Source organism: Sturnus vulgaris, chromosome 3, assembly GCF_052056855.1.
Source record: "Sturnus vulgaris isolate bStuVul1 chromosome 3, bStuVul1.hap1, whole genome shotgun sequence".
In the NCBI taxonomy this organism is placed as follows: Eukaryota; Metazoa; Chordata; class Aves; order Passeriformes; family Sturnidae; genus Sturnus; species Sturnus vulgaris.
Window position 1 is genome coordinate 100,241,817 of NC_142245.1, and position 24,100 is coordinate 100,265,916.

The window sequence follows — 24,100 nt, forward strand, 5'->3', positions numbered from 1 at the left end:
TGCCTTGTGAGGATCTGTGCTTGTTTAATGCTTGCTTGGCCTGTTGTGAGTATCTGTTAAGATGCTTTTTATTGGTATCTGTTGTTAAGTCTCATCTTTTCCATATATATACACATATATATGTATGTATTCAAGAAAAATATCAAATAATACTATCAACCACTTACCAAAACCAGTTTTTAACAACAAAGATGCATTATTTGTATGCACATAAAAATTGAACTATTTTTATTTATTGGTATGCAAAACAATTTATATTCATACCTCAGTAACACTTATTTGAAAAGTATCATCATAAAAATGTGATTAATGTGGCTTCAGTTCTATGTATCTGCTTATCATTCTTGATTTTCTTCCTTATCACATTACCTAATTCAAACTCCTCCAGTGGAAAGTCAGTGTTTTAAAAGTAAAATTTACTTAAAGCTTTAATTTGGAAAAAAATAAATCCATACGATTCAAAGGAGGCTGAAAGCAGTTCAAGAAATGCAGTAGTTGCAGAAGAATGTGCAGAACAAACTCCTTGTAAGCTTGTTGATTGTATGCTGACTGCCATAACGTTATCATTTGTCAATCACATCTGAGCTTGAACTTAAAAGCCTGTTAAATGATGGAACTGGTTTTTGTTCTGTTGAGCATTTTGAGCGTGTAACATCAGGTTGAATTGCTTAGGTAGCATAATACTGATATTATTTCAAATCAGAAGTTGATTTGTATATTAATTTTATAATAAACATACTACTTTGTCTTCCTGTATATTGTTTTGATTTGGTCTTCATTTTTTTTTATGCAGGTTTGTTGTTGAAGGGCATATTCCATATCTGAATGTTTTTCAGCATTTTCCGGAGAAGATGAAGTTGTGTGGACTTGATCTTAAGATCTTTTGTGTAGAGGTAATTTTTTTCTTAAAGGAAAAGTTGAAGAACCCCCCAACCAAAACCTAGTTATTTAATGGTGTTTTAAATATTTTGGTCACTGTACTAATAAATTGATTAAATCTACTGTTATGTAATCGGGTTCATGTTTCACAGCATTGGAGCCTGGCAGAAGCCAGTGCACTCTGTGACTTGGAGTGCTTTAATCTTTAACCAGTCTTACTAAACTGATTACCTAAGTTAGAATGAAATCAATAAGTACTTGTGGAGAAAAGGGTGTTCAGAACTTCTTCAAGTCTAACAGCTATTTATTATCCTTTCTGGTGCTTATTTGAAATATCTTTTGAATTTGTTTGTAATTTCATATTCTTTTAATGAAATATGGTTTAGATGCTATCTGTTCCTTGCTGTAGTGATTGAAATATATCAAACCTAAAATCTATATGAGGGGATACAGCTCTTCTAGCAACAGAATAGTAATAGACAGTCTTGAGTGAAATTTAAATTTTCCTTATTTGAGATTGTTATGTATTGTGGTAACAATTGCCTGGTGACATTTCTGTTCCAGATAAAAATTTATTATGGATTTTTGAAGTGTGAAAATAAAATTTTAGCTTTTAAGAGGAGAAAGCAGAAATTCTGCCAAGCCCTCACTGATGATGTTGCAAGTAACATTACCATTCTCCAGTATGTAGTTTATATTCACAGGTCATGAGTTGTTCAGAAGTTGTGCCTTCAGAAGTTTTAGCATTTATATTATTTTTGGTTTTATATTACTGCTCTCCTGTCTGGATAAATGAGAATTATGACCTCAACCTCTAAAAATCAGGAGATAAAGTTATTATAAATCCACTTGATTTCTTTGTCTTAGATATTTCCCTAGCAGAAAAGATGTTAGGTTGAAATATGAGTATAAACTTGGTTTTAAGTCTTTGTTCTTTGCCTCCATCTTCTGGGTGAGTTTTGTTTTATGAATTGCAACTGTAAAGCTTGTACCATACCTCAGAGTGGGAGAACTGATTTATAGAGAGGACATGACAGTTTCCTTTGGAGGATCCTAGTGTTTCCTTTCGGGATAGGGCTGCTTCCTCACTTCCAAAGTAGATATCCACACTAATCAAGTAATCTCTTAACTGTGTTTTCACTGAGATATATAGGTACAATTCTGTAAGCTTAATGTACCATTTGTTTTCCAGCCACTCCAGTATTGTTGTGGCTTCCTCTTTTTAGAAACGTCTGCTCCTTACTCTACCTTCAATGTTACTTTAGTAAGGCATCTTCAGTTTTATTTAGTTTTCATGATTTTTTTTTTTTACTACATCATGAAGCTGGATTGCAAAATCTGCAAAATCCTTACTTGCTCTTTCCTACATCTCATGTTTCTCGCTGCAGCACTGAGATTACCAATGTCTTACTGTGTCTGGTTTTGGCATCTGAGTTTTGAGAAATTCGAGAGATGAGGTTATTGTTCTGGAGCAGGAAATGAGATTGTATAATACTCCATTCTGAAAATATAGCTTGCATTCTTTTCTGCTTTGTGCTCTGTATAGAATATTTTGTAGACAATTATATTAAGAAAACCTTTAAGATATTATGGCTGTTATAACCAGGTGTGTAAGTTGCTCTAATGCCATCATTTGTTGTGCTTCAAGTCTGGTGAATATAAGCTGCAGACATGTTCCAAAATATTGATAACTGACAGGACTATTCCATATGTCTCCTTTTTTTATTTTGAACAGATTTTTAGTGCATTTAGTTGTCCTATGCAGCCCAAATTTGAATCAAGAAGTAATTATGTTACGGTAACTTGAAGGATTCGAAATCATACTAAATATCACTTTATCAGTTAAGTGCAGATGAAACCTAACTTGACGAGGCTCATCTTGTATATAAATATTCTCAATGGCCTAAAGACTTTTTTTAGTAACAATTTCCCACATACCCAAAATATGCTGAATTTGTACAAGGTTGAAGTTGTTACAAGTGGTAGAAAAGCAAATGCAACATTATTACCAGATGAGTCATGTCTACTTTCTTTGTAGTGGCAAGTGCATGTATACATGCACAAAGCGTTTTTTATGACTTGTCATTTAGTAATGGTTTTCCATATGCAAGGAATGGGACTAGTCTCAGGCTTCCCAGCTGTGATAAATTTCTGTGCTGTGTAATTTAGGAGTGGACAAATCACTGACAATTTTTCCCTGTGCTGCATACTATTTAGCAATTAGAGGTGATTGCAGTATCTGCCATACAAGGAGAGGCTGAGAGAGCTGGGGGTTTATCACTGGGAAAGGAGGGCTGGGAGAGATTTCAGTCACCTGTATAAATGTCTGTCAGGGGGGAGCGAGGATGGCATCGGGCTTTCTTCTTGATGGTGTGCAGTGGAAGGATAAGAGACAACTGAAACACAGGGCACCAACTGAAAAACCAAAAATTCCATTTAGATATAGAACTTTTTCACTGTATAATGGTGTCTGAGTGCTGGAACAGGCAACCCTGGACCAATGTGGAGTCCCTGTCTTCAGAGGTACACAAAACCTGATGGGACACAGTCCTGAGCAGCTTGCTGTAGTTGATCCTGCTTCAGCAGAGGTGTTGGACTCCATGTATAATCTCCAGAGGTCCCTTCCAACCTCAAGTATGCCTTGTATTCTGTTTCATATTTTCAGTATAGTTGGCAGATAGGCCATCATATTTTGGTAGTGGAACAGCTAACAAGAAGGGCATAATTCTTTGTTCTGCAACTTTATTTAAAATACCTGCCAAAGAGGTATGGTTGTATCTGAACACTTCTGTCCAGAGGTCTGGGAGCTCTGGGCATGACTGTCTCATAAATAAAGAGAAAAGGAGCTTCCAGCTCTCTGTATCATCTTTAACCATGGTGTGTAACTGTTAGACAGATGTAAGGGCCTAGGGCCTAGCTGAAGATAAGTACTACTCAAAAGTGTTTTATGAAGGATAAAAGTACTTTATAGAAGATCTTTAAGGAAAATGAGTTGTTTATCTTCCATATGTATTTATCTTTCCATTGCTCCATGTCAGTTTTCTAAGCTTTTACTAAATTAGTCATCTTATTTATTCCTTCCTCTATTAAATCGCCTGTATATTAGAAATTATCCCTTGGAAAATGGGTTTTACCTAATACAATAAGAGGGTTAACAGGGCAAACAGCAGCAGCAGCAAGATGCTGCTGTTTTGTTCAGGAGTTCTGATTTCCCAGTACAAGGGAGGAAAAGCAACATTTCCTTTTTCTAAAACAAGTATTCTTATTCCATTTGATTAAAATCTTTTTGTCTGTATGAAGAAAGAATAAGATATATAAGTTTTTGGTTTTGTTCTGTGCAGGAAATCAAGGTTTTTTTTCTTGTATTTGCGAATTGTTTGCTTACTACAGTAAATCTCTGCTCACCCTAAGGCTTGTGCCAGTAGCCAATACATCTTTGATAAGTGCAGTCATTTTTTCTCCTTTAGGGAGAAGTCACCTTTGTTCCCCTTTAAATGCACATAGGAGATCTAGGATTTTAGGATATCTATTTCGTTTAAAACCCATTAGTGTAGAAGTTAAGATGTATTTGTAAATTAGTAGTAGTATATATAAAGTTCACTGGATAATTTTTTCAGCTTGTATTATTTTATTGATATTATCTGTCCTCCAGCTGCACACAAATTCATTCTTTTTTTTCTGCAAGAAGTAAGGATACATCTTTAAGATATGCATCCTCTATTTTGCTTTTACATATTTATCTTTATCCTTATAAAAATTGATAAAAGCATCCCTTTTGTCTTGAAATATCAACAACTTGTCTTTGCCATAGGTCTGTCTTGCCATGCATTCTTTACTTGGGACTGTATACCAAAATATCTTTTAAGTATTATTTTGCTTCTGCTTAGAAATTGTTTGTGCTTTGCACAAACTAATTTACATTTAGCTTTCATTACTTTTTATAAAACACATTATTTTTCTGTATATTCTACCTTTAACAGATTGTAAGTGGATTTTTTTTTAATGTGCGAAAGTAATACTTGGTTTTCATTCTCATGTTTTTCACACTCACAAATTTAAATGTATGTGTATATATAGGTAAGCAGGTCACTCCCATGGATGTTGGGCAACATGATTTACTAAAGTACTGAAGATAACAACCACATCACTTTGGAGTATGTGCTGTGTGCAACACGATAGGTGTAGTCTCATAAGCATCTTTCAGATCCTGTTGTGCTAAAGGGCTTTGGAAATGGTTGCCTCTCGATGTACAAGTATCTGGGCTTGGCAAGGAGCATGATGTGTGACCCCAGAGAAGTTCCCTTCTCTCAATCTCTTCTCCAAATTTAGAAGAAAACTTTAGGAAGAAATGAGTTAAGAATCTTTTTTTCTTCCCCCAGGGATGGGGGGCGGCTGGAGAGAGTTGAGCTTGGTGCGTTAGCTGAATTCTGTTCAGACCTGTCTACTAACCTGTCCCTGAAGACAAAAGGAATGGGCACTTACTGAATTATCTTTGCTGCTTCTTCTGCCCTGGGGTGTGGTCATGGAGTGACTTTTCTATAAGCCTTTCTCCATTCCCCCTTCCCTTACTCTTAGGTGGAAGTAGCTGCACAATTCTAAATCCACATGTTTTACAAGGCCACTCAATGTTTTAGTGTTGACAGTGTTGTTGATGCACCTTGCTGCCTAGGAATCTGCATCTTTAAAATACATCCTTTTTTTTTTTTTTTTTTTTGTAATTCAATTCCATCCTCTCTTTTTTCATGATTTTTGTTTGCTTGTTTTTTGTAATCCAGAGTATTGCTGCCTATAACAAGGAATGTACTTACTTAAAAAGATTGGAGCTTGCCAACGTGATAAAGTTACCATCTCTACTGCTTTCTGATTGTTTTAGTATAGCTTTTTGTTTGTTTGTTTGTTTTTCTTTTTACACATCCAACTTCCAACTTAGATTAACAGAAGCATTGTTTAGTTTGAATTCCACTCTGTCTAATTCACCTCTCTCCATCTCTGGATGTCTTGATTCTTAAATGACTCCTACTGTTACTCCTCAGAATTTTCCATGATGCAGAAATGCTTTCCAAACTTCTAGCTGAGAATGGTGGTAGCATTCTTCCTTACCTTTACCTATGGAAAATGCTTGAATGCATCCTGGTAAAACAACAGAAATATACTCTGCTAGTAATAAATCACTGTTGTGGACAAGAGAGAGGAATCGTGAAACTCAAAATCACATGTAATGATTTTTTCCCTTTTATCCCACCTAACTGAAAAGCTTCTTGTTCTTACCTTCTTGCTGATACCTTGTTTCTTTCGCGTTTAATGGCTTATCATTCTACATTAAAATTATGTTTCTTTCTGTCTGTGTTGGATTAGGCCAGTAGCTCTGGGCAGCTCAGTTGTGTTGAGTTAAATAAGGGCTTTTAATTAATGCTCCATTATGAACTGATGTTGGCTTTGATGGAAAATTGAAGAGTTTGAAAACAAATGTTTGCTGCTCTGCAATTCATCCAAGGCTTTCCTTTTCCTAAAGGTAACCTGTAATAGGTGTTGAAATAGATGCTATAATATATTTATAAAGAAATCTTCAGCTCTTTTGAGAATATGCCACTTGAGCATGGAGTGTTTTATTCTGTATGATGCTTTGGCTTTATTTTATTTGTGCTGGAGGAGTATATACCTTGCACTTAAGCATTCACACACACACCCTCCTTAGCTTGGATTAGTAAATTTCTTTCCTTTTTATTTAGGAGTGAAAGGTTTCCTTGAAAAACTGAGAGATGATCATTCTTTTCTATTCTGCCTGGAAACTTTCCAACTCTTTCATTTCTTCTTTTACAGTATTCCATTGTTTGTATTTTCTTTTTGTTCTTCCATTTTTAAAAAATGTTGCTTGGTTTTATTCTTGGCAGCACTTTGATATCCATATTTCTCTAGCACTAATCCTTCTGTAGCCCATCTTTCTGTGTCAGCTTCAGTCTCACTTCTGAGGATATGAGAGATCTGATTTCTGAGAAGAATTTGCCAGGCTGCTCCTCTGCTATCAAATCAAGAATGCTTCTGCACCTTTGTTCTTCATGCTTTACTTTCCTGCGGAGCAGTTCTTGAGTTTTGATTAAATTAAGAGTTACGTTCTTCCAGTGAGACTTAATGGTAATTTTGATTTGGTTTCCCTTTAACTTTCCCGTGGAAAAGGAAAAAAGGTTTTCAGATCAGCTTCTTGTGGGAGCTGGAGCTTCAGTCCACTCTCTCCTCTCCTTTCCTGACCTTACAAAGGTTGCTTGACTGACAGGATATTTTTAGAGTCTGTTTTCCCATTGCCATAGTATTAATTTGTTCAGGATCCATGCCAAGCTAATCATTCTACAGTTCCTGAATCTCCCTTTTACATTTTTTTAAATACTGCATATTAAAGTGGAGAGTCCTTTGATGTGTAGAATTTCTTAAGATTATTTAAAAAACAACATTTGTGTTTCAGAGAACTCCTCAGTTATTTCCTTGAAGCTTCTTGTGTGTAAATCATCTGGGCCTCTCCTTTATGAAATACTCCATTTTATCAGATAGTGGTTTACTTCTTTGCAGACATAATTTTTCTCTTCCTTACATGTGATTTTAATGCAATGGATTCGTATTCTTTGTCCAGTTATAGCACAGTCTTGCTTTTCTTCCTATTTCATTACCTATTTACCTGTGGCATTGAAATTCAGGATTTTTTGGGGGCTGTTTGGGTTTTTAAGTTTCCCTGCTGCTTACAGCTTAGCTACCTTTACATTGTTTTTCATTGCAGAATATCTATAGTTTTCTTGTCCTTTTTTTTTCATCTAGGAGATTGTCTCTGAGCACTGCAGTCACATGCTCCCCATGCTTCAAAAGGGGGATCTTTTTTCAGTAGTTTTCCCTTTATCCAATTATCCCACAATAAAAAGAGGAATATGACGGATCTGTCTGGGGGTGTAGTGACCTACCAGGACTGGATTTGTAGAGATCTACTTGAGAACAAGTTTTAAACTCAGGACTTGTATCCTTGTGCAGTGCTACCCAGTGTGGGACTTGTCTTCCACATTATCAATGACATGTAATATTAATCATTTGTGTTACAATATGATTAAATATTTCAAAGTTTTACTATTGCAGCTGGGTTAAAGATATGGAACTTCACATTTATATCCTTTTTCTCATTGTCTTCATTACAAGCAATATTAGAATCAGAATATAGTTGTTAATACTTGTACCATATAAACACTTCATGCCTTGTGACCGTCCAACAACTCAGTAGCTTAGTAAAACTGCTTTGAATTCCATGGGGAAGTGCCACAAAAATGTATGTGAATCAATTCGGCTTTGTTCAAGCATAGTAAAAGCCATTTTGTTTTGTAAATGTAGCTGAAAAGTTTAAGTAATTTAAGACGCCTCCTGATTTTGATTTCCTTGTGAATGTTGGGGGCAGAAGAACTGTCAGGTAGCCTGGAGGAAAACATAAAAATGGAAGGTTTCTCATGGATTAAGGAAAGACAATTGCTCTCTGCTTTGACATTTACCTGTCATATATGGCCCAAACTAGGAATTGGTTAGTCCTTAGCTTTTGAGCATTATGGCTCAACTTTAGAAGTAATTTGGCACTCAGTCCCCAGTAATTTCTAATAATCTCTACCAGCTTGTTACAAAGTGTGAGGGAATTCATGTAAAATATGCTGCTTGGATTGGTTGAATAATTTGTCTATCTTCTGACCAGAGGTAGCATCTGTATTATGGGTTTATTGAAAAGTAATTCTTCAAATTTGCAGTTCCTAATAACACAAGTAAACCATCATTCCTGTATCTAAGTGTATTGCTTGGTTTATTCACATTGGAAACACTTGTTTGCATTTTGGTTTAGATACTTTGTTTTGTTTCCTGCACTCAGAAGTATATTTCAGATATTTTACTGTGTTTGAAATATATAAACTCCTAGGAAGCTTTGAAAAGTAGCTACTCCTACTTACTGAGAGTATTTTCATTAGATCAGTTAAATGTACATAGCAAGGAAGGATAAAGATTAGCAGAGGGACTGTTACTAGAGTATTGATTCTTCTCTCTTCTTGCTTACACTCAGCTCTTCTGGAGGTCTATGCAAGCTTGCAAAGGTTGTGAGCTGTTTTCACTCATGCTGGTAATTCTTTCCATATTGCACTGATGACAAAGCCTAAGGACTTTTTCATCATTCTTTTCAAACTGAAAGAATTAATATCTCCTCATATAATAAAAGATCATTGGTGACCCTCATTGCACCACAGGGAACAATGAGTTCTGTCTTTAACCATGGAGTACTCAGGGAAAAGCAGGGTGTCTGTGGGGGTGGTGTTACTTAGGAATGTCTGTAGAGTGTTCTGCTCATAACTCATGGTATAAATTCATATGAAGCTCATGGTATAAATTCATATGAAACTCTAATATTTACCCCTGGAGATCCTTGGAAATCTCACAATGACTGTTTTTAGCATCACTAAAAATATAGGTACTTGTCTTGCTCTTTAGGACAATGTCTCTGTTCAGTTTTCTGGTGTAATTCCTTGATTTCTACCCTAAATGTGGCTGAGTGCTTTCATACAGCAAATGGTAGTTCATTCTTTGCAAATGTTCTGTATGAAAGGTGCTATTTATGGTACTGTAATTTCATCATCTTAAAAGCAGATTAGAATTTGCTTCTTTATAGAGTTTGAGTATGTGAATAGAAGTTTATAAACTTGACAGTATTTCTTAAGTGCTGGTGTTTCTTTAGCTGTGGGTGTGGATTTAGTCTCCTAATTATAGTACTCTTCTAGGAGGGACAGGTGAAGTGAATCACTGTTCTAAGACTTTATGTTTCTTGTCCCACTGTCTAAGGAGGAGTGAAATTCTCTGTATGCTTTTGTATTGTGAATATTGCGTGAGGTCATTGTACTGAAATTGTTATTGTGGAAATGATTTATACTGTTTGGTGACTGCTTTAGTGTTACTAATTTGGTAGTAGACAACAATGCTATGCTAATAACATGTTAAATAATTTTCTAGTCTGAAGGTGGTTTTTTAAATAAAATTGTCTGTGAACCAATGAATAAACTACATAGGAAAAAGTAAGATGCATATCACTGATACATGCAAAGATTACTTACACTTGCAAAAGGAATTTTTAAAGAAGAATGATAATTTTGAAAAAAAATTCCAGCGTAAACAGAAGTTCCTTAGTTCCTGCGAGTTCCTTAATTTTCATCATTCTATTCAGTCTTTGTTTTTTCACTTTTCTTCTCCTTTTTTTCCTTAATAAAATTCTGAATCATGTGTGAGCAGTTTGGAATAAGTCAAGCATTCCTCTTTTTGCGTCTACTGAGATATATAATCTCAGAGCTTCATAGTTATAAGAATGCAGATGGAGAAATACTTTTGAAATTTCTCAAACTTCCTTCTTGTCCAACAGCTGATATGAATATCTTCATTCTAGGTGGAAAAAATAATATTAAGTAAAGAAAAATTGATTTGTAGTGTTCTCTGAAAGCTCACGAGCCTTAGTTTAAATACCTGTGTCATCTTAATTCTACAGGTTTCTGTAATCCCTTTATGATGCAGCTTTTGAACACACAGTTCTTTTAGCCCAGCTACATTATTGTTATTTTCTAATAACTCCTGACATCTAATGGAGACTGAAGATGAAAAAAATTATGTTAATGTATAAATCTATAATGTACAGTATCTTAAATACTATATGGAGTTTTGATTGGGTGTTTTGCTTTTCTCACCCTTCCTTTTGTTGCAGAAGAACTGAGATGTACAGAGAGTTGCAACAAGGACTATCAGACATGGGGACAATTTTCCTACAAGAAACAATTAATATTATCTACTTATCTTTCAACCTAAAGAAGAGGTGACTAAGAAGATGTGGTGGTAGTTTGCAGAACATGTTCAGGAAGCAATTGTTAAATGTCTCTTCCAATTCAAGGGCTGGAGATGTCAGCAGAGGTTGCTGGTTTGCAGGTTCAGAATCAAACAACAGGAGATGTGGCTTCATACATTTTGTGGATAACTGGTGAAACTCCTTGCCTTAAAGGATGCTCTGGATGTTAAAAGGGCCAGATGCTGACTGTACAAATGCCATGGCGGAATAGAGATCTGGAACAAAAGAATAGAGAGATCTCACTGCTGAGTCAGCCACAAGTGGTGTGAAGCTGGACAGATGTTTGGTAGTGTTGTGGCTTGCTTGGTTCATAAATCCCTCCCTGCGCATTTTGCTTGCTTGCTTCTGGAGGCTAAATAGATTTTTTTTGATTGATGTGGTACAGTCACCTTTTTTTTTTTTGTTCTAGGGTTTCAGTTAGGCTTTCAGTTTGTGGGTTTTGTGTTCTAGGGAGGTTTTTTAAAGATCGTAAAACTTTATTTTTCATTAACTAGTTATCTTAGAACAACTCTTAAAATCATAGTTCAAGCCTTTAAGTTAGGTGAATTAAATATGGTCTGATAAAGTTTCACATTTAGAGATCTAGAATATTTCTTATTCAACTTGAAAAATGTTGAGGTGGCAAAAGAATACAAAATCATTGCATAAAAGGGGTATGTCTAGCCTACACCAAAGAATCCTAAGCAATAAATATTACACATTTTTCTTAAGCAAAACTTCGCTATTTGAAAAAAGGTTTTTCATATTTGTATTTTTCTAGTGACCTTTTGGTTTGTTTTGATGGAGGAACTATAAAGGAATTGCTTGTTTAATAACTTGCAATGTAAAATTCCTTACTGTTGAGTAGTAGTGATGATTCTAATGCCAGGAGGAAGCAGGAACACTTGCAAGAAGCCTGGCCTAGAAATGTGGCAAGAAGAGAAACATGAAAAACCATGTAAGAATAAATTAATTCTAGGTCATGGGGAGCCATCCTGGGCTGACAGGGATTGCAGCTTAAGGGGTTTTGCACTTTACCCTTAATATTTCTAAACGATCTTCAGTTCTGTGCAGTCTTCTTTTGGCCCTAAAAGCAGGTACAGGTCTTAATTTGTGAACAGATTAAGTTAATACTCTATCTTCTTTTCATTTCTTTGAGTATCGATTGAAGTTGTACAGTAGAGCATAGGAAATTTAGGAATTACTGAAGAGAACATGTATTTAGCTGAGACTCTGTAAGTGCTTTAGGGTGTAGTCATTACAGTTTCATCTCGTATTGTTTCTAAACCAAGATAGCGTCTTAGTTCAGCATGCAGGAAGTAGTGAGCTGCTCTGAATCTTTCCCTCATTTAATATGGAGTTCAAGCCACATGAAACCAACTCAGTTGCAGAATATTTGTCCTTTCTAAGTGCTGTAAAATGGTGCCTGCATTTAATTTTTTTTTTCCACATTAGCTTTTTGAAAGGATTTTGTATCCCTTAAAAATCTGCTACTGACTGAAGCACGTCTTCAGTCATCACACACTCTTAGGAAACTGCTGACTTATGGATTGTCTAACACTCTAGGTTTTGGTGGATTGCACATACATATTTTAGTTTGGGACTGATTCAAACAAAGTAATTGCTGACTAAATCTGTTCATGAACTCATAAATGCAGGTCAAAATATTTGCTGTTTTCTTCTGGAGAGTTTGGACTGGAATGACAACTGCATTCTGCTTCCCTGGAAAGCATATCCGTTAGACTGGCTTTTAGACATGTTCCTCTGTTTGCTGAAGTCTTCTGCTCAAAATATTCCAGGTCTTATGTGTAAGAGCCTCTTTTCCTGACTGAAATTTGAATGACCTTAGTTGCCATATGATTTTTTTATTTCTTTTTTTTCAGTGGTAACTATTTAAAGAATTCAAATTAAGACAGAAGCCAGTCATTCTTGTTTATTAAAAAAAAAACTTTTAAGAGGGATAAAATTCTATCTATAAAAGTTCTGTTAATCAACTATGCTGCACTTACCCAAACAAGCAGGGATTCCTGCTTTGGTCTACTGGTGTTTTGAGGTACCTTGTAATCTTAAGGTTTTTTGGGGGTGGGTGTGTATCTGTCAGTATTCTCTGCCTAACTCCGTATTTTTGTGCATTTTAGCAGGTGCATGCAGTACTTGTTCAGGATAGAAAATAGTGTAGAATGAAAAGAAGCGAGGGTGAGGCTTTTATTTGAAAGGAAAAAAGCTGAGGAGGAAGTTCACTGCTGAAAGGGTTATTGTAATCAAGTTTATCATGAGAGCTTGCTGTTGTGTAACAGAAACTCTAGCTTGTCCATACCTGTCTTTAAGCATTACTTAATGAATAAAGAAAACAAACCTACCATAGTATTTATGAAATTCAATAAAATTTGTTTCCAAACTCTTAAATTTCAATACATTAGGACAGTTCAGCTCCTTATCGGAATCCTTTACGTATTTTTAGAAAGACTGCATTTGTTTGGAAAAGTGATGTTTGACAGAGTTTTCTTGTGAGCATGAACAAGCTAATGCTTGAGCACGTGTCTCTTGTGGTTTAATAATATTGAAACTCATTTATTCAAAAACCACTTTAACCAGGAATCACGTAATGAAAAAATATGTCTTCCTCTGAAAGTGGCCCATTAAAAAGTCTGCTGGGCAGCCAAAATTTTTTTTCTTAGTAAGGGAGTACATCTATATTGGACGTTCAGTTGACTTTTTTCTTTGTATGTAGGTTGCTGGCTCATCCTCATGCCATCTTGAATTCTTCAGTAAAGACTGCCTGTATCAGTTTAATGCAGTCTAATACCCTAGCACCTCTTTTTTTAATCTCAATAAGGCATAAGCTTTGTTTATTGAGTCATTTTCTAAAATTATTCTTTTTGCTGTATAAAGACTCCTCTCACTTGCTCTGCAGCAATGATCAGGAGTAATTTGGGATTCTAGGATGTAGTAGTTCCAGTTGAAACAGTTATTAAAAGGACAGAGGAAGTGACAGCCTGCCAGTGTGACTTCTGTGATTTTCAAATGGTATCCTGACTTCTTTTTTATTCCCTTCTACCCATTTTTTACCAGACAGATAACTTGGGCCTCTCTTTTAGTGGACAAATTAATTTCCTTTTATTTCTTTCTTCTGCTTGATGGCAGGCTTGTAAAGGAGCAGCTTTACTTTGTGCTTGGTCTCCTTGTCTTTTCTAATGGAAGAAGTTTCACGAGATGCATATTTCTTTGCAGTTATCCGAATGGAGTTATAGCAGTTTCACCTGTCTTCTTCTTGTCATTTGGTTCCCTTTTAATAATTCCAGGCACACCCTCTCACTGTTACATCAGCATCTGTATGTGATTCATGGATATCAGGGTTTGGAGAAATCCATCCACTCATTTAGTCCGTGTAAAAATGAGTGCACTGAGTCAGAGGCAGGGCTCATGGAGTCAGTTCTCGTGTTTCAGATGTGCCTGAGGAGAGGAGGCAGGACAGGGTGCAGGGGTTCTCTCTCCCCCAACACTTGGACACTTGCCAGCAAATCACAAGCCTGGGGTGTTTCTGTACAGCAGTGGTGAGAGTTCTGACATTGCCATGGAATCTCAAGATGGTTTGAGTCTGGGTTGGAACGGACCTTTAGAGTCTCTTCAAACATTGCCTATGTCTTTTCTGTATACTTTTGCTCTGGCAAGGAAGGCTTTCCTGAAAAGACTACACAGAATCTAACCGTTTAACAAAGTCGACTACATTCGATTTTTTCCAGCTAGGTTAAATGGCAAAAATGTTTCAGTATTTCCTATTTTTTATAAGTTTGTATTCATCATGGCACACAGCATTAAAGTACCTTAAATTTGTATTTGATGTCTGTTAAATTAGTTTGTGGCTGTTCCAGGCGTGATGGTGGTTGTACCTGAGAGGTAGGTAGAGGTCAGGCAAGGGGGAAAACTAATGTTGTTTAAAAATAAATTGACAGTATTTATTGGTATAGATTTATATGGAAGGTAGCCAGATTAATAGTGCTGCAAGAATACACAGAGAACATGAAAAAAAATCATTCGTGACCATACTAATGATCTTGTATATAATGATTGATCCACAAGGTCATCTCATTCAGTTTTAAATACTAATTTGGCTGTAAATTTCACAGTTAATACAGTTATTGTCTCTACTGTCAATTCTTTTATGCAATCTGCCTGCAGTGTGGCTGGTGTCATCCCACATCAGGCTCATGCTGCAGATGACCAGATATATCTGAACCAGTTGAGCAGCAGAAGCAAAGTAAGGTGAGCCAGGTGCCATAGAGAACTTGACTGCTCTATTCATTGTTGGTACCTAATTTTACCTTGTAAATGTAAAGCCAGCTTAGGTTCCTTGGAATGTGTGTTTCAATCCAGGCAGCATTCAAAGATCTTTACACAGACGAGGGCAGCCATTTAGTTTATTATTTTTACAATAAATTTATTTTATTTTATCTTATTTTATTGGCATGCCCTGCTTTACACAAGGTTTGAACCAAAATTCTGGATTGTGTTGCAAAAACCCCTTATTCAACCCTCATAACTTGTTACTTTGCAAACATACAAGTTAAATTGCTTTCTTAATCCATTTCCTGATGAGCTTAGTACACTCTTTTTCAAACTCAGTCTAAGCTGAATTTGTCATCTTAAAAATGATGAAGCCTTGCTGAGTTGTGGATTATTGCCAGCATATCCAACTCTAAACATTAGAGGATTCCCCGAGATTTACAGAAAGATGATAATGAAAAAATGAGTCAGACATTATGAAGTTCCAGTATTAAATGCTCATTAAACTAATCCCTTGGGAAGAATGTCCATTGTGGAATACAAGCAGCACAGAGTAGGTGGAACTTCAGAGAATGTGCAGGCATAGGGCAAAAAAGGGTCTCAGGATGGAAATGCACAGATAGAAAGATAATGAGGAAGGGAATTGTGCTGCAAAAAAAACTTCTGGAAAGAAGGATGGAAGGGAAACATATAAAATGAAGAATTTAGAATAACTGTATAATTACTTATTTTCAGGAATAGTAGAACGTTATCATTATAACATAAGCTGAATTGTGAATATTGTGAATATGTTAGTAATGGGATATTTTCCTGATACAGGAAAAGGAAATATACAGTTATCCAAGAAGGGAGTCAATCAGACCACATTTAAAACAAGAAACTATGGAGCCTGCAAATTGTTCTAGAAAGCCAGCCAGTGCATACTGTTTTCTATTTGTTGATCAGCAATATTCTGATATTGTCCAAACAAGTAGGAAAGGCTGCAATCTTGGCTTACTCAAAACAATTACCTGTTACTGTGATCTGATTATCATGCTAATAGTTTGGCTCCTCTGCTCCTGAAAACCAGTTTGTTGTTTGTTGTTTTCTAATATAGGTGAAAAATGCCATGTAACTTTGAAAGATAAAGACAACTGATTTAAATAGTGTAATGAATATTTATCGTTATGAAAATCCTGTTATAGACACTTTTTCACCAACTCAACAATGTGTATTTTGTTCTCCTGAGCTCACAGGGCAGGAGAAAGTTCTCTCAAGTAGTACTAGTCTTCTATACTGCTTTCTGGAGAAGACCTGTAGTGACCTTATTTGTCACACGTGGGAATAAGATACAAAGATTTTAAAAACAAAGCTTAAGAAAAGGTCTTGGCAACCCCATCTGGACAAGTTACAAACTCTGTCAACGTTGTTGATCACTCTTGAAGGAATCCCAGCTTGCGAAACACCTGAAAAGACTAGCAGGTGGCATAGCTTTAAAAGGGTTTTCTGTCTGTCTTCCTGGAATTATTAGGTGCCCTTAAGGGTTTGTAACTTGAGTTTTATATGTGGTTTTTATTGTGTTTCCCAGGTTCCCAAAACAAAGTGAGAGCTCAGTAACTTCATGTGGTGATGGACAGGGGAGTTGTCCTAATATGTGGCACAGAAATACATCTTGAATTTTTTAATTTATGATTGGATAAGTGAAAGTTATACTTGGAGAGTGTGTGGCATATGATCTAACACTGTCCTCTATTGTCCAAGTACTCCTCCCTTGGGGTTTAATCATGGGTTGCTGGAGGCAGAGTTTTTTTAACTGAAGGAGGGAGGCCCTGGCTCTGGGTCTTGCTTTCCTAGTGGATTTGCTGGTTGGCTTCCAGTGCAACTTGTTTTATCAGGTCTTTTTTTTTTTTTTTTTTCCCAGAGATACATAGCTAGGTAGAAGGTGGTAAGTTTTATTAATTTTGAGGCTGCTTGTTTGCAGCGTCTTTCTTTTTCTTAATATTGTCTCAACATTTGCTGTCTTGGTTGTGTAGAATTTGGGAGTTCTTTCTCTTTTAACCCTCCCAGTATGTTTGAAATTTTGCAGAATAAAAGATTTTCTATGTGACCTCACAGCTCTTTCAGAGTTAAACAGAGTATGGACAGGGCATACAGTAACTGGTGAAAACAGCCAGCTGCAGAAACCCTTGAGTGTCCTTAGCCCTGACCTTACAGCCTCCAGCCCTGTGCTGTGTCCCAGGCAGGTGTGATGGATGCAGCTGTGCTTGCAGCTTCCAGTTCCAGAGGTGACTGTGCTGCTGGAAGCAGGGGTTCAGTTCAGCCTCACCATCATGGTGCAGCAATGGGACTATACAGGGAATGTTTTTGAGCTTAGGGTTTAAACCCTGGGAAGCAGCAGTTGATTTGGTTGATCCTTATCTTCTATTAGGATGCACATGGCAAGTGTGTTCAGGTTTCTTATGAACACACATCAACAAAGAACAGTTTTTGTCTGTTAACAGTGTTTTTAAAATAAGCCAAGTGGTAGCTCTCAGTCTTAATTTTTATTCGTTGTTTCTATACTATTTGTTTGCCTTCAGAAAAAGGAAGGCATTCGTTGTTCCTGCAAAGCAGAGCATTCTCTGGCCATTTTGAAAAAGAACCAAATTGTCTTCTGGAATTGCAGACAAAATCTTTGAACCAAAAGTAGATGTTGGGCAGAGGGAAGAAGGTTTGATTCACTAAGATAGAAAAGCTGTCTCCTTGCTCTGGTGCAGGAAGAAAAGCTCAGGTAAAATATGATAAAGGTGACTATTGGAGTCCTCCAATTAAGATCTGTATTCTTTAAAGTAGCTTGGTGTCAAATTGGGCTTTGGATAGCTCCATTGGTAATAGTTTAATGTTTGAGAATGGGAATGCTTCAAATTACTAAATTCCCAGTGTCTTAATTTATTTTCATACAGGATATATTATTAAGAAGCTACTAATTCAACTGCTTTTCATTAGGGGAAAGCATATTTCTTTGCTATCTATGAATAGTATTCATGTAATGTTCTTATTTTAATTATGTGGGACTTTAAATTTTTTCTCAATACACTCAAAAGAAGTTACATATGATTCAGGTTTTGTTCCAAGACTGGATTGGTATTCAATTTAGCACTGCTTTTTAGAAGGAACGGAAAGTACTGTGAGCCTGGTCTTCTGCAGAGTTCTGGTAATGCGAGTTTTTCTTGTTTCTCAAGATAGTCCTGGAGCAGTCCAAGCCAATTTTAACACTGTTTAGAAACTATAATGAACATGATACAACTTCCTAACTGTTACAAAAAGTTACATGTGTAATAGTAGGTGACAGCAGAATTATTCATTTGCCTAAGAATGTGTTCATGCAAGTCTGAGCTGCAGTCTGAGGGGAGATAATTTAAAAAAAGACGGTGTAATGTTGGTAATCACGCAAAACAAAATCTGAGCATTGGCTACAGAGCTTATATTAAAATAGATGAAGGCAAATTATTGAATAAAACCACATTAGGTCATATCATGTCTTGTTGTAAACATGGTTACTCTGTATTCTGAACCAAAAAAAAAGAGCAGAAGCCTGAATTCCCTCTCGTTCAGGAGTTTTGAAGCTGTGCACAAAGTGTAAAGCCCTGCTAAGTTTCTTATAAAGGAAGGTTCCATATGTACAAAGAGACTTTATAAAATATGAATATGTGATAAAGTGCTCTGCTGAATTAGAGCCACTGGCTAAAGCAGAAAAATCATTGCTTTTTATTTATTTTAAATGGTAAAGTAGCCTGGACAGCTGAAATTGCTGCTTTTAGAGGTAAATTCAAGTAATCATTTAAACTATAGAAAATTAAGAATGTTTAGTGAAACAGTTCAGGTATTGTGAAATGAGGGTCAAACCCTACATCCATACTTACGCAAACGGCAGGTCCTGCCGAGTTCATTATGAATAAATATGTCAAAATCTTTCTGTAAGTTATACTCTCCTATAGCACCAAACCTCAGTACAAATTGACAGAACTTTCTCGTGCAGCCAGTGGTTTCAAAAAGAGAATTTCATATTTGAAGTCACTAATAAATATGCAAATATGGATTTTTATTATTTTATTTTTTTTTTAACTAAATAGCATGAAAGATTCTGTGGAAGGGTTCTAGAGAATGTGGCCTGAATGTGAATATGGTCACAAAGACTAAGGAGAAGGCTAAAGTGATGATTTTTTTTTTGCCTCAGTTTTTAAGAAGTTTAGGAAATATGTGAATAATGTGTATGTGTGAGGGTTCATAGGCTGTGATGAGATGCTGCACAAATGTTGAGGCAGCTGGCTGGTGTCACTGCAAGGTCACTGTCAACAAGTTTTGGGCAGTTCTGGTGACTGCACAAGTCCTCAAAGGAGGCAGGGGATCCTTCCTCTCTCCTTGGCACTGGTGGGATACATCAGGAGTGTTGGGTGCTGTTTTGGGCTACCCAGTACAAAGGAGACGTGAATGCAGTGGAGTGAGTCCAGTAAAGGGCTGTGGACATGGAGAGAGAGCTGTGACACTTCATCCTGGAGCTGGAGGATATTCAGGGCAGGCATGGTGTGGTACCTGCAGGAGGGTGGAAAGGAGGAAAACCAGATCCTCCTTAGTGGTATCCAGTGAGTGGATGAGAAGAAATGGGCACAAACTGAAATACAAGAAATTCCATTTAAGTGTAAGGGAAAACAAAATCTTTTTTCCTTTGTACAGTGGGGTTGGTGAAACACTGGAACAGATTTCTCACAACCCTTGGAAGCTGCCATCTATGGAGATGTTCAGTATCTGACTGGATGTGGTCCTGGGCAGCCTGCTCAAGCTGACCCAAGCAGGAGTTTGGACCCAGTGGTCTCAAGCAGTCCCTGCCAGCCTCCACCTTCTGTGGTTTTCTGACCTCTTAGCTGTTCAGAAAGTTTGCCCTCAATTGCATCTCTATTGTTTTTTCCCAAAGCTCTCAGTTTTGGAGCATCTAGACACATAATGAGCATTTCATAAGAAAGGTAATGGGAGATCTGAAGCAACTTTCTATTTGTTCTTTATATATTTCATGGAATTTAAAACTAGCACACGTTTCTCTTTGCAGTACTCCATTTTTGTACATGTGTACATTGAGTGCTAAAAGAATCTGTATAAATAATCCTGTACTAAACAGTTCAGAATTTACCATCAATAACTAATTTTAAATAATTAACAAATATAGTAATAGAGCGAATGTATAAGCTCCCTCTAATTCTGTCTTTCAGTCGTGGCCTGTATATGAAGAAGTATTCAACAAAATGCATGAGCTTGCAGCATTTTTAGACCTGCCTCGTTTTCCAGATATAACAGAAAGCTGCTTTCTTCATCCAGACATGCTGTGCATGAAGTACTTGATGGAAGCTAATTTACCTGGTAAATATTTTCCCTAGCCAGAACTGATAAAATTTTTCTGTGGTTTATTAAACTCTAGCAAAAAGTCTTAAATTACTACTTCAGAAGTGCCTGCTCTTTTCCCTTTATTCCCATTTCAGCTTGAACTGAAAGATATTCTTGCTATAGAAAGCACCTTTGTCAAACATTTATAGTATATGTTATAGGCCCAGATATGCAGGGGCACTCTGATGTTGGCTCTGTAAGGCTGTGGAGTGGATACTTCATTTTAAATCTTTCACTATCCATGTGAACTAAGAGGCACCTGTTGAATTCATGTGATATATTAACTTTAGCTAAATGATTCATGAAGTTGGGACCTGATTGCTTAGCTCTGAAATTCTTATATGTAATAATATCTGTACATTGTTTAACAAAGAATAAATTTTATGTATTATGTAATGTTGTATATTGCCATTTATTTTAATCTTAGTTGATGGTGTTTGACAGAGCAGCTGCTGTCTCACTTGATTTATGATTTAGTTCTGAAATCATATATAGCATAAGTATTGACTCTTTTTGTCTGTCCTAAAATTAAGTCTTGAATATTGACTTTTCAAAGAAAGACCAGCATGTCCAAGTGTGTGAACTCTCTATTGGGTTACCATACTTTCTGTCAAATACCACTGTGACTGAAGATGAGTTACACAGACAAATGACCTGTAAACTTTTTCTTTTCTCAAAACATTCCAACAGTTCATAGTAGGGAAGGGAGTTACTGTCTTATTTGGCAATTAATTACAATGAATAAAAGCATTTGTTTTTTTCTGTTTATTCAGTTGAATGAAGAGAAGATAACCCAACAGGTTTAGGGCTAAAATTCTGGAGTAGTAATTCTGATTTTGTAGTTTTATGACAGTGTTGTGAGCCCATTGAGGATTACATTGTTTTATAGATTGCGAAGTATCAATTGAATAAAAAAAAAAAGGCTACGAATTTGTCATTTTCAGATCTTTTGCATAGAAATCCAAAGCTAAGTACTCTTTGAAAATTACTGTGGAAGAGGAATATATTGTCCTTTTCCCTGCAACTAAGATTTTTATCGTGGATAAACATTTTTTTTTAATTGAAAAAGGGCTGCTGCTGTTGTCTAGCAACTAAAAAAGAAGAAATTAATTGGGAGTGGTAAAGGAGACTGAATATCAACGAAGAGACTGTTTTTGTATCTGAAATAAATATGCTTCTAGTATTTAAAAGAAAAATTAGTTTCCACATTATTTTTTAACTTTTACTGTTATGCGCTAGAGGATTAAAAACTGGTTCCTACTGAACTCTTTGTAAGCAGCAGGAGAGTATAAGTACAGCTGGATTAAGGTTGTACTTAGTCATACATTGCTAACCTTTGTGGAATCTGATGGTGATGTAATCAACTCCTGTATTTCTTGCTGAACAGGAAAGGTGAGAAATTTGGGGGATTTGTATCTGTGAAAAATAAGCAGAGGAATAAGGCTGTGTAGATAAGCTGCTGTGTGTCTGGTGGAGCTGCAGCTGGATGTCCCTGGCACAGCCCGCGCGTGCCATGGGGCTGTGCAGGGACAGCCAGGCGTGACCCCGGCACCTTCTGCTGGGCCCTGCCACCACCAAACTGCTCTCCGTGCCCAGCCAGCCCTGTCCCTCCTCTGTGCCCTGCTGATTCCTGCTCTGGGTGTTCAGTCAACATGCAGGGGAAAAGGTCGTGACAAGTTTTTTTTGTTTTGGGGATTTTTTTTGAAAATATATTTATGTGGATTTGCAATAGGCTTTCCCACAAGAATGTTCAGGATGATCTCACTACGTTATTCAAGTAACATCAAAGCACTATTAAATATGTAATTTTTTAATTCTTCATATGAATATATAATAAGTCACAAGTGTTCTCCATGTAAGCACAGTGAAGGTTGCCTAGTATTTTTAAAAGTATCCAAAAATACTCCTCAGCCTGAAAAATATGGCTGTCAAATCGTCCTAAAAGACCTAAGCAATGTTTTCATCAAATGGCCAACATATTTGCACTGTAAAAATATTTCTTGCTTAATATTTTATATTTTTATTTATATTAATCAGATGAATTGCATAATTGGACTTGTCGAGTGGTGAAAAAGATTGGTATTGGAGAAGTGGATTTCCTGACTCTTATGCCTGGAAATAAGTCAACAAGAAAAGTGAAATATGATGTTCTTGCTGCAGCAGTTATTGTAGTGGTCCTCAAATTACTGTTTTTATTAGATGATCACTATGAATGGTAAGTGTACAGACAAATCTGTAGCAACCCCCAGATTTCAAATTGTGCTTGTCTTGGATCGTTCTTTCTTTTCAGTTAAATTTATGCTATTGGAATTTCAGTTAAGTTCAGTAGCTTAAACCATACACTTGAAGGCATTTTAGTCATGAAATATTAGTTAGTTTCAAAATTCATTGAGTTTTATCTGATACTTGGAATAAAATTAGGATGTAATTTTTGTCCATTGTATTTGAACATCATGTGAAAAGTGCAGTATTTGGATCTATGAAACAGCCTGATTTTAAAACTTTTTTTACAGGTTACTTTCAGAGTTTGCTGAAGAAAGAAATAAAAATAACACAGAAGGTACATAAATATTCTAGCAAAAGCAGTATTATGATTCTGTAAATGAAACAGTTTTGCAGTCAGGGTTAGAAAGATTTTTGCTGATCATGAAAATGTGTTTCTGTCATTCATTAAGGGCAAATTTTATTTGGAGAAAAGAGTAGATCCTGTTCATGTAAAATGGCCTGCACATTTCTTATTGTTCGAGATAGGGGAGTTTGGTACACATTTTGCTGGTGCCTCTCTGCTTCTGCTTGTGCATGTTTGCCTCTTGGTTTACAGTTTTATGTGTGGTAGGTGGAGATGAATGGATATGCTGTGAAAAGGGAACACACTTTGATCATAAATAGCAGATACTTACTAGGGGCATCAAACCACATTTATGATAAAATCCAAACTTGTTTAGTCTTGTTAAATAAAATTTCTTAGTGTGTAACATATTTTAGATGTAATCTAGTTTCTTAGTCCAAATAATCTTGAGAGAGTGTGGAAAAGCTAACAGCAATTAAGATAGAGAAGATAATGGTGTGAACATGGTTCTTTGAGGGCAGAAAGACGAAATCAAAGATTAGAAATCTTCAGGAAGACGTTCCATAGCCTGATCCAAATCACAGTTGAAGATAAGACCCAAGATGTGCTACAGTGGTTTATCTGTTAGGCCTTTTGTCCAGTTTTGGGTCATTTTGATGCTTCTGCTGCTTTGTTTAAAGTTCGGGTCCATAATAAAAGTGTCATGTGTGAGCTCAATTACTGCTGTAACTAGAGACAGTCATCGCTGTTAACTAAAACTGGTAATTTTCACATTCAGGTGGATACACAAACTTACGGTGGATTTTTTCATTTCGATTTTACTTCCCTTGAAAACTTGAAGTACATGATAGTGACAGGAGTGGGGAGTTGTGCAACTGCTTTACAAGCTGAGGCTCAAAGCCATTAATGTCTTAATGGGGTTTCTCCCTTATTAACAAGTCTCATTGCCCTTGGGAATTAACAGCTCATTCCTTGCCCACTTTTTAACTTTAAAATCTGCTGGTGCAAATGATCCATATGCTCTGTTTTGTTGTCCCTGTGCTTAAAATATTGAAGGGGGTGGTGAGCAGCTGCGCAGAGAAGCTAATGTGAAAATTTCTGTTAGATGA

General features: G+C 36.3%; 1 protein-coding gene across 2 annotated transcripts in view; it reads left to right on the top strand.

Moving 5' to 3' along the window:
- Nucleotides 1-24,100, top strand: part of TAF1B (TATA-box binding protein associated factor, RNA polymerase I subunit B) — a 45,489-nt gene that overhangs the window by 13,341 nt on the left and 8,048 nt on the right. For both annotated transcript variants that reach the window (XM_088162396.1, XM_014894991.2), the window contains exons 8-11: nucleotides 794-893; nucleotides 20,251-20,398; nucleotides 22,460-22,637; nucleotides 22,936-22,982. In XM_088162396.1, the coding sequence (XP_088018522.1) occupies nucleotides 794-893; nucleotides 20,251-20,398; nucleotides 22,460-22,637; nucleotides 22,936-22,982 (473 nt within the window). The remainder of the gene's footprint in view (nucleotides 1-793; nucleotides 894-20,250; nucleotides 20,399-22,459; nucleotides 22,638-22,935; nucleotides 22,983-24,100) is intronic.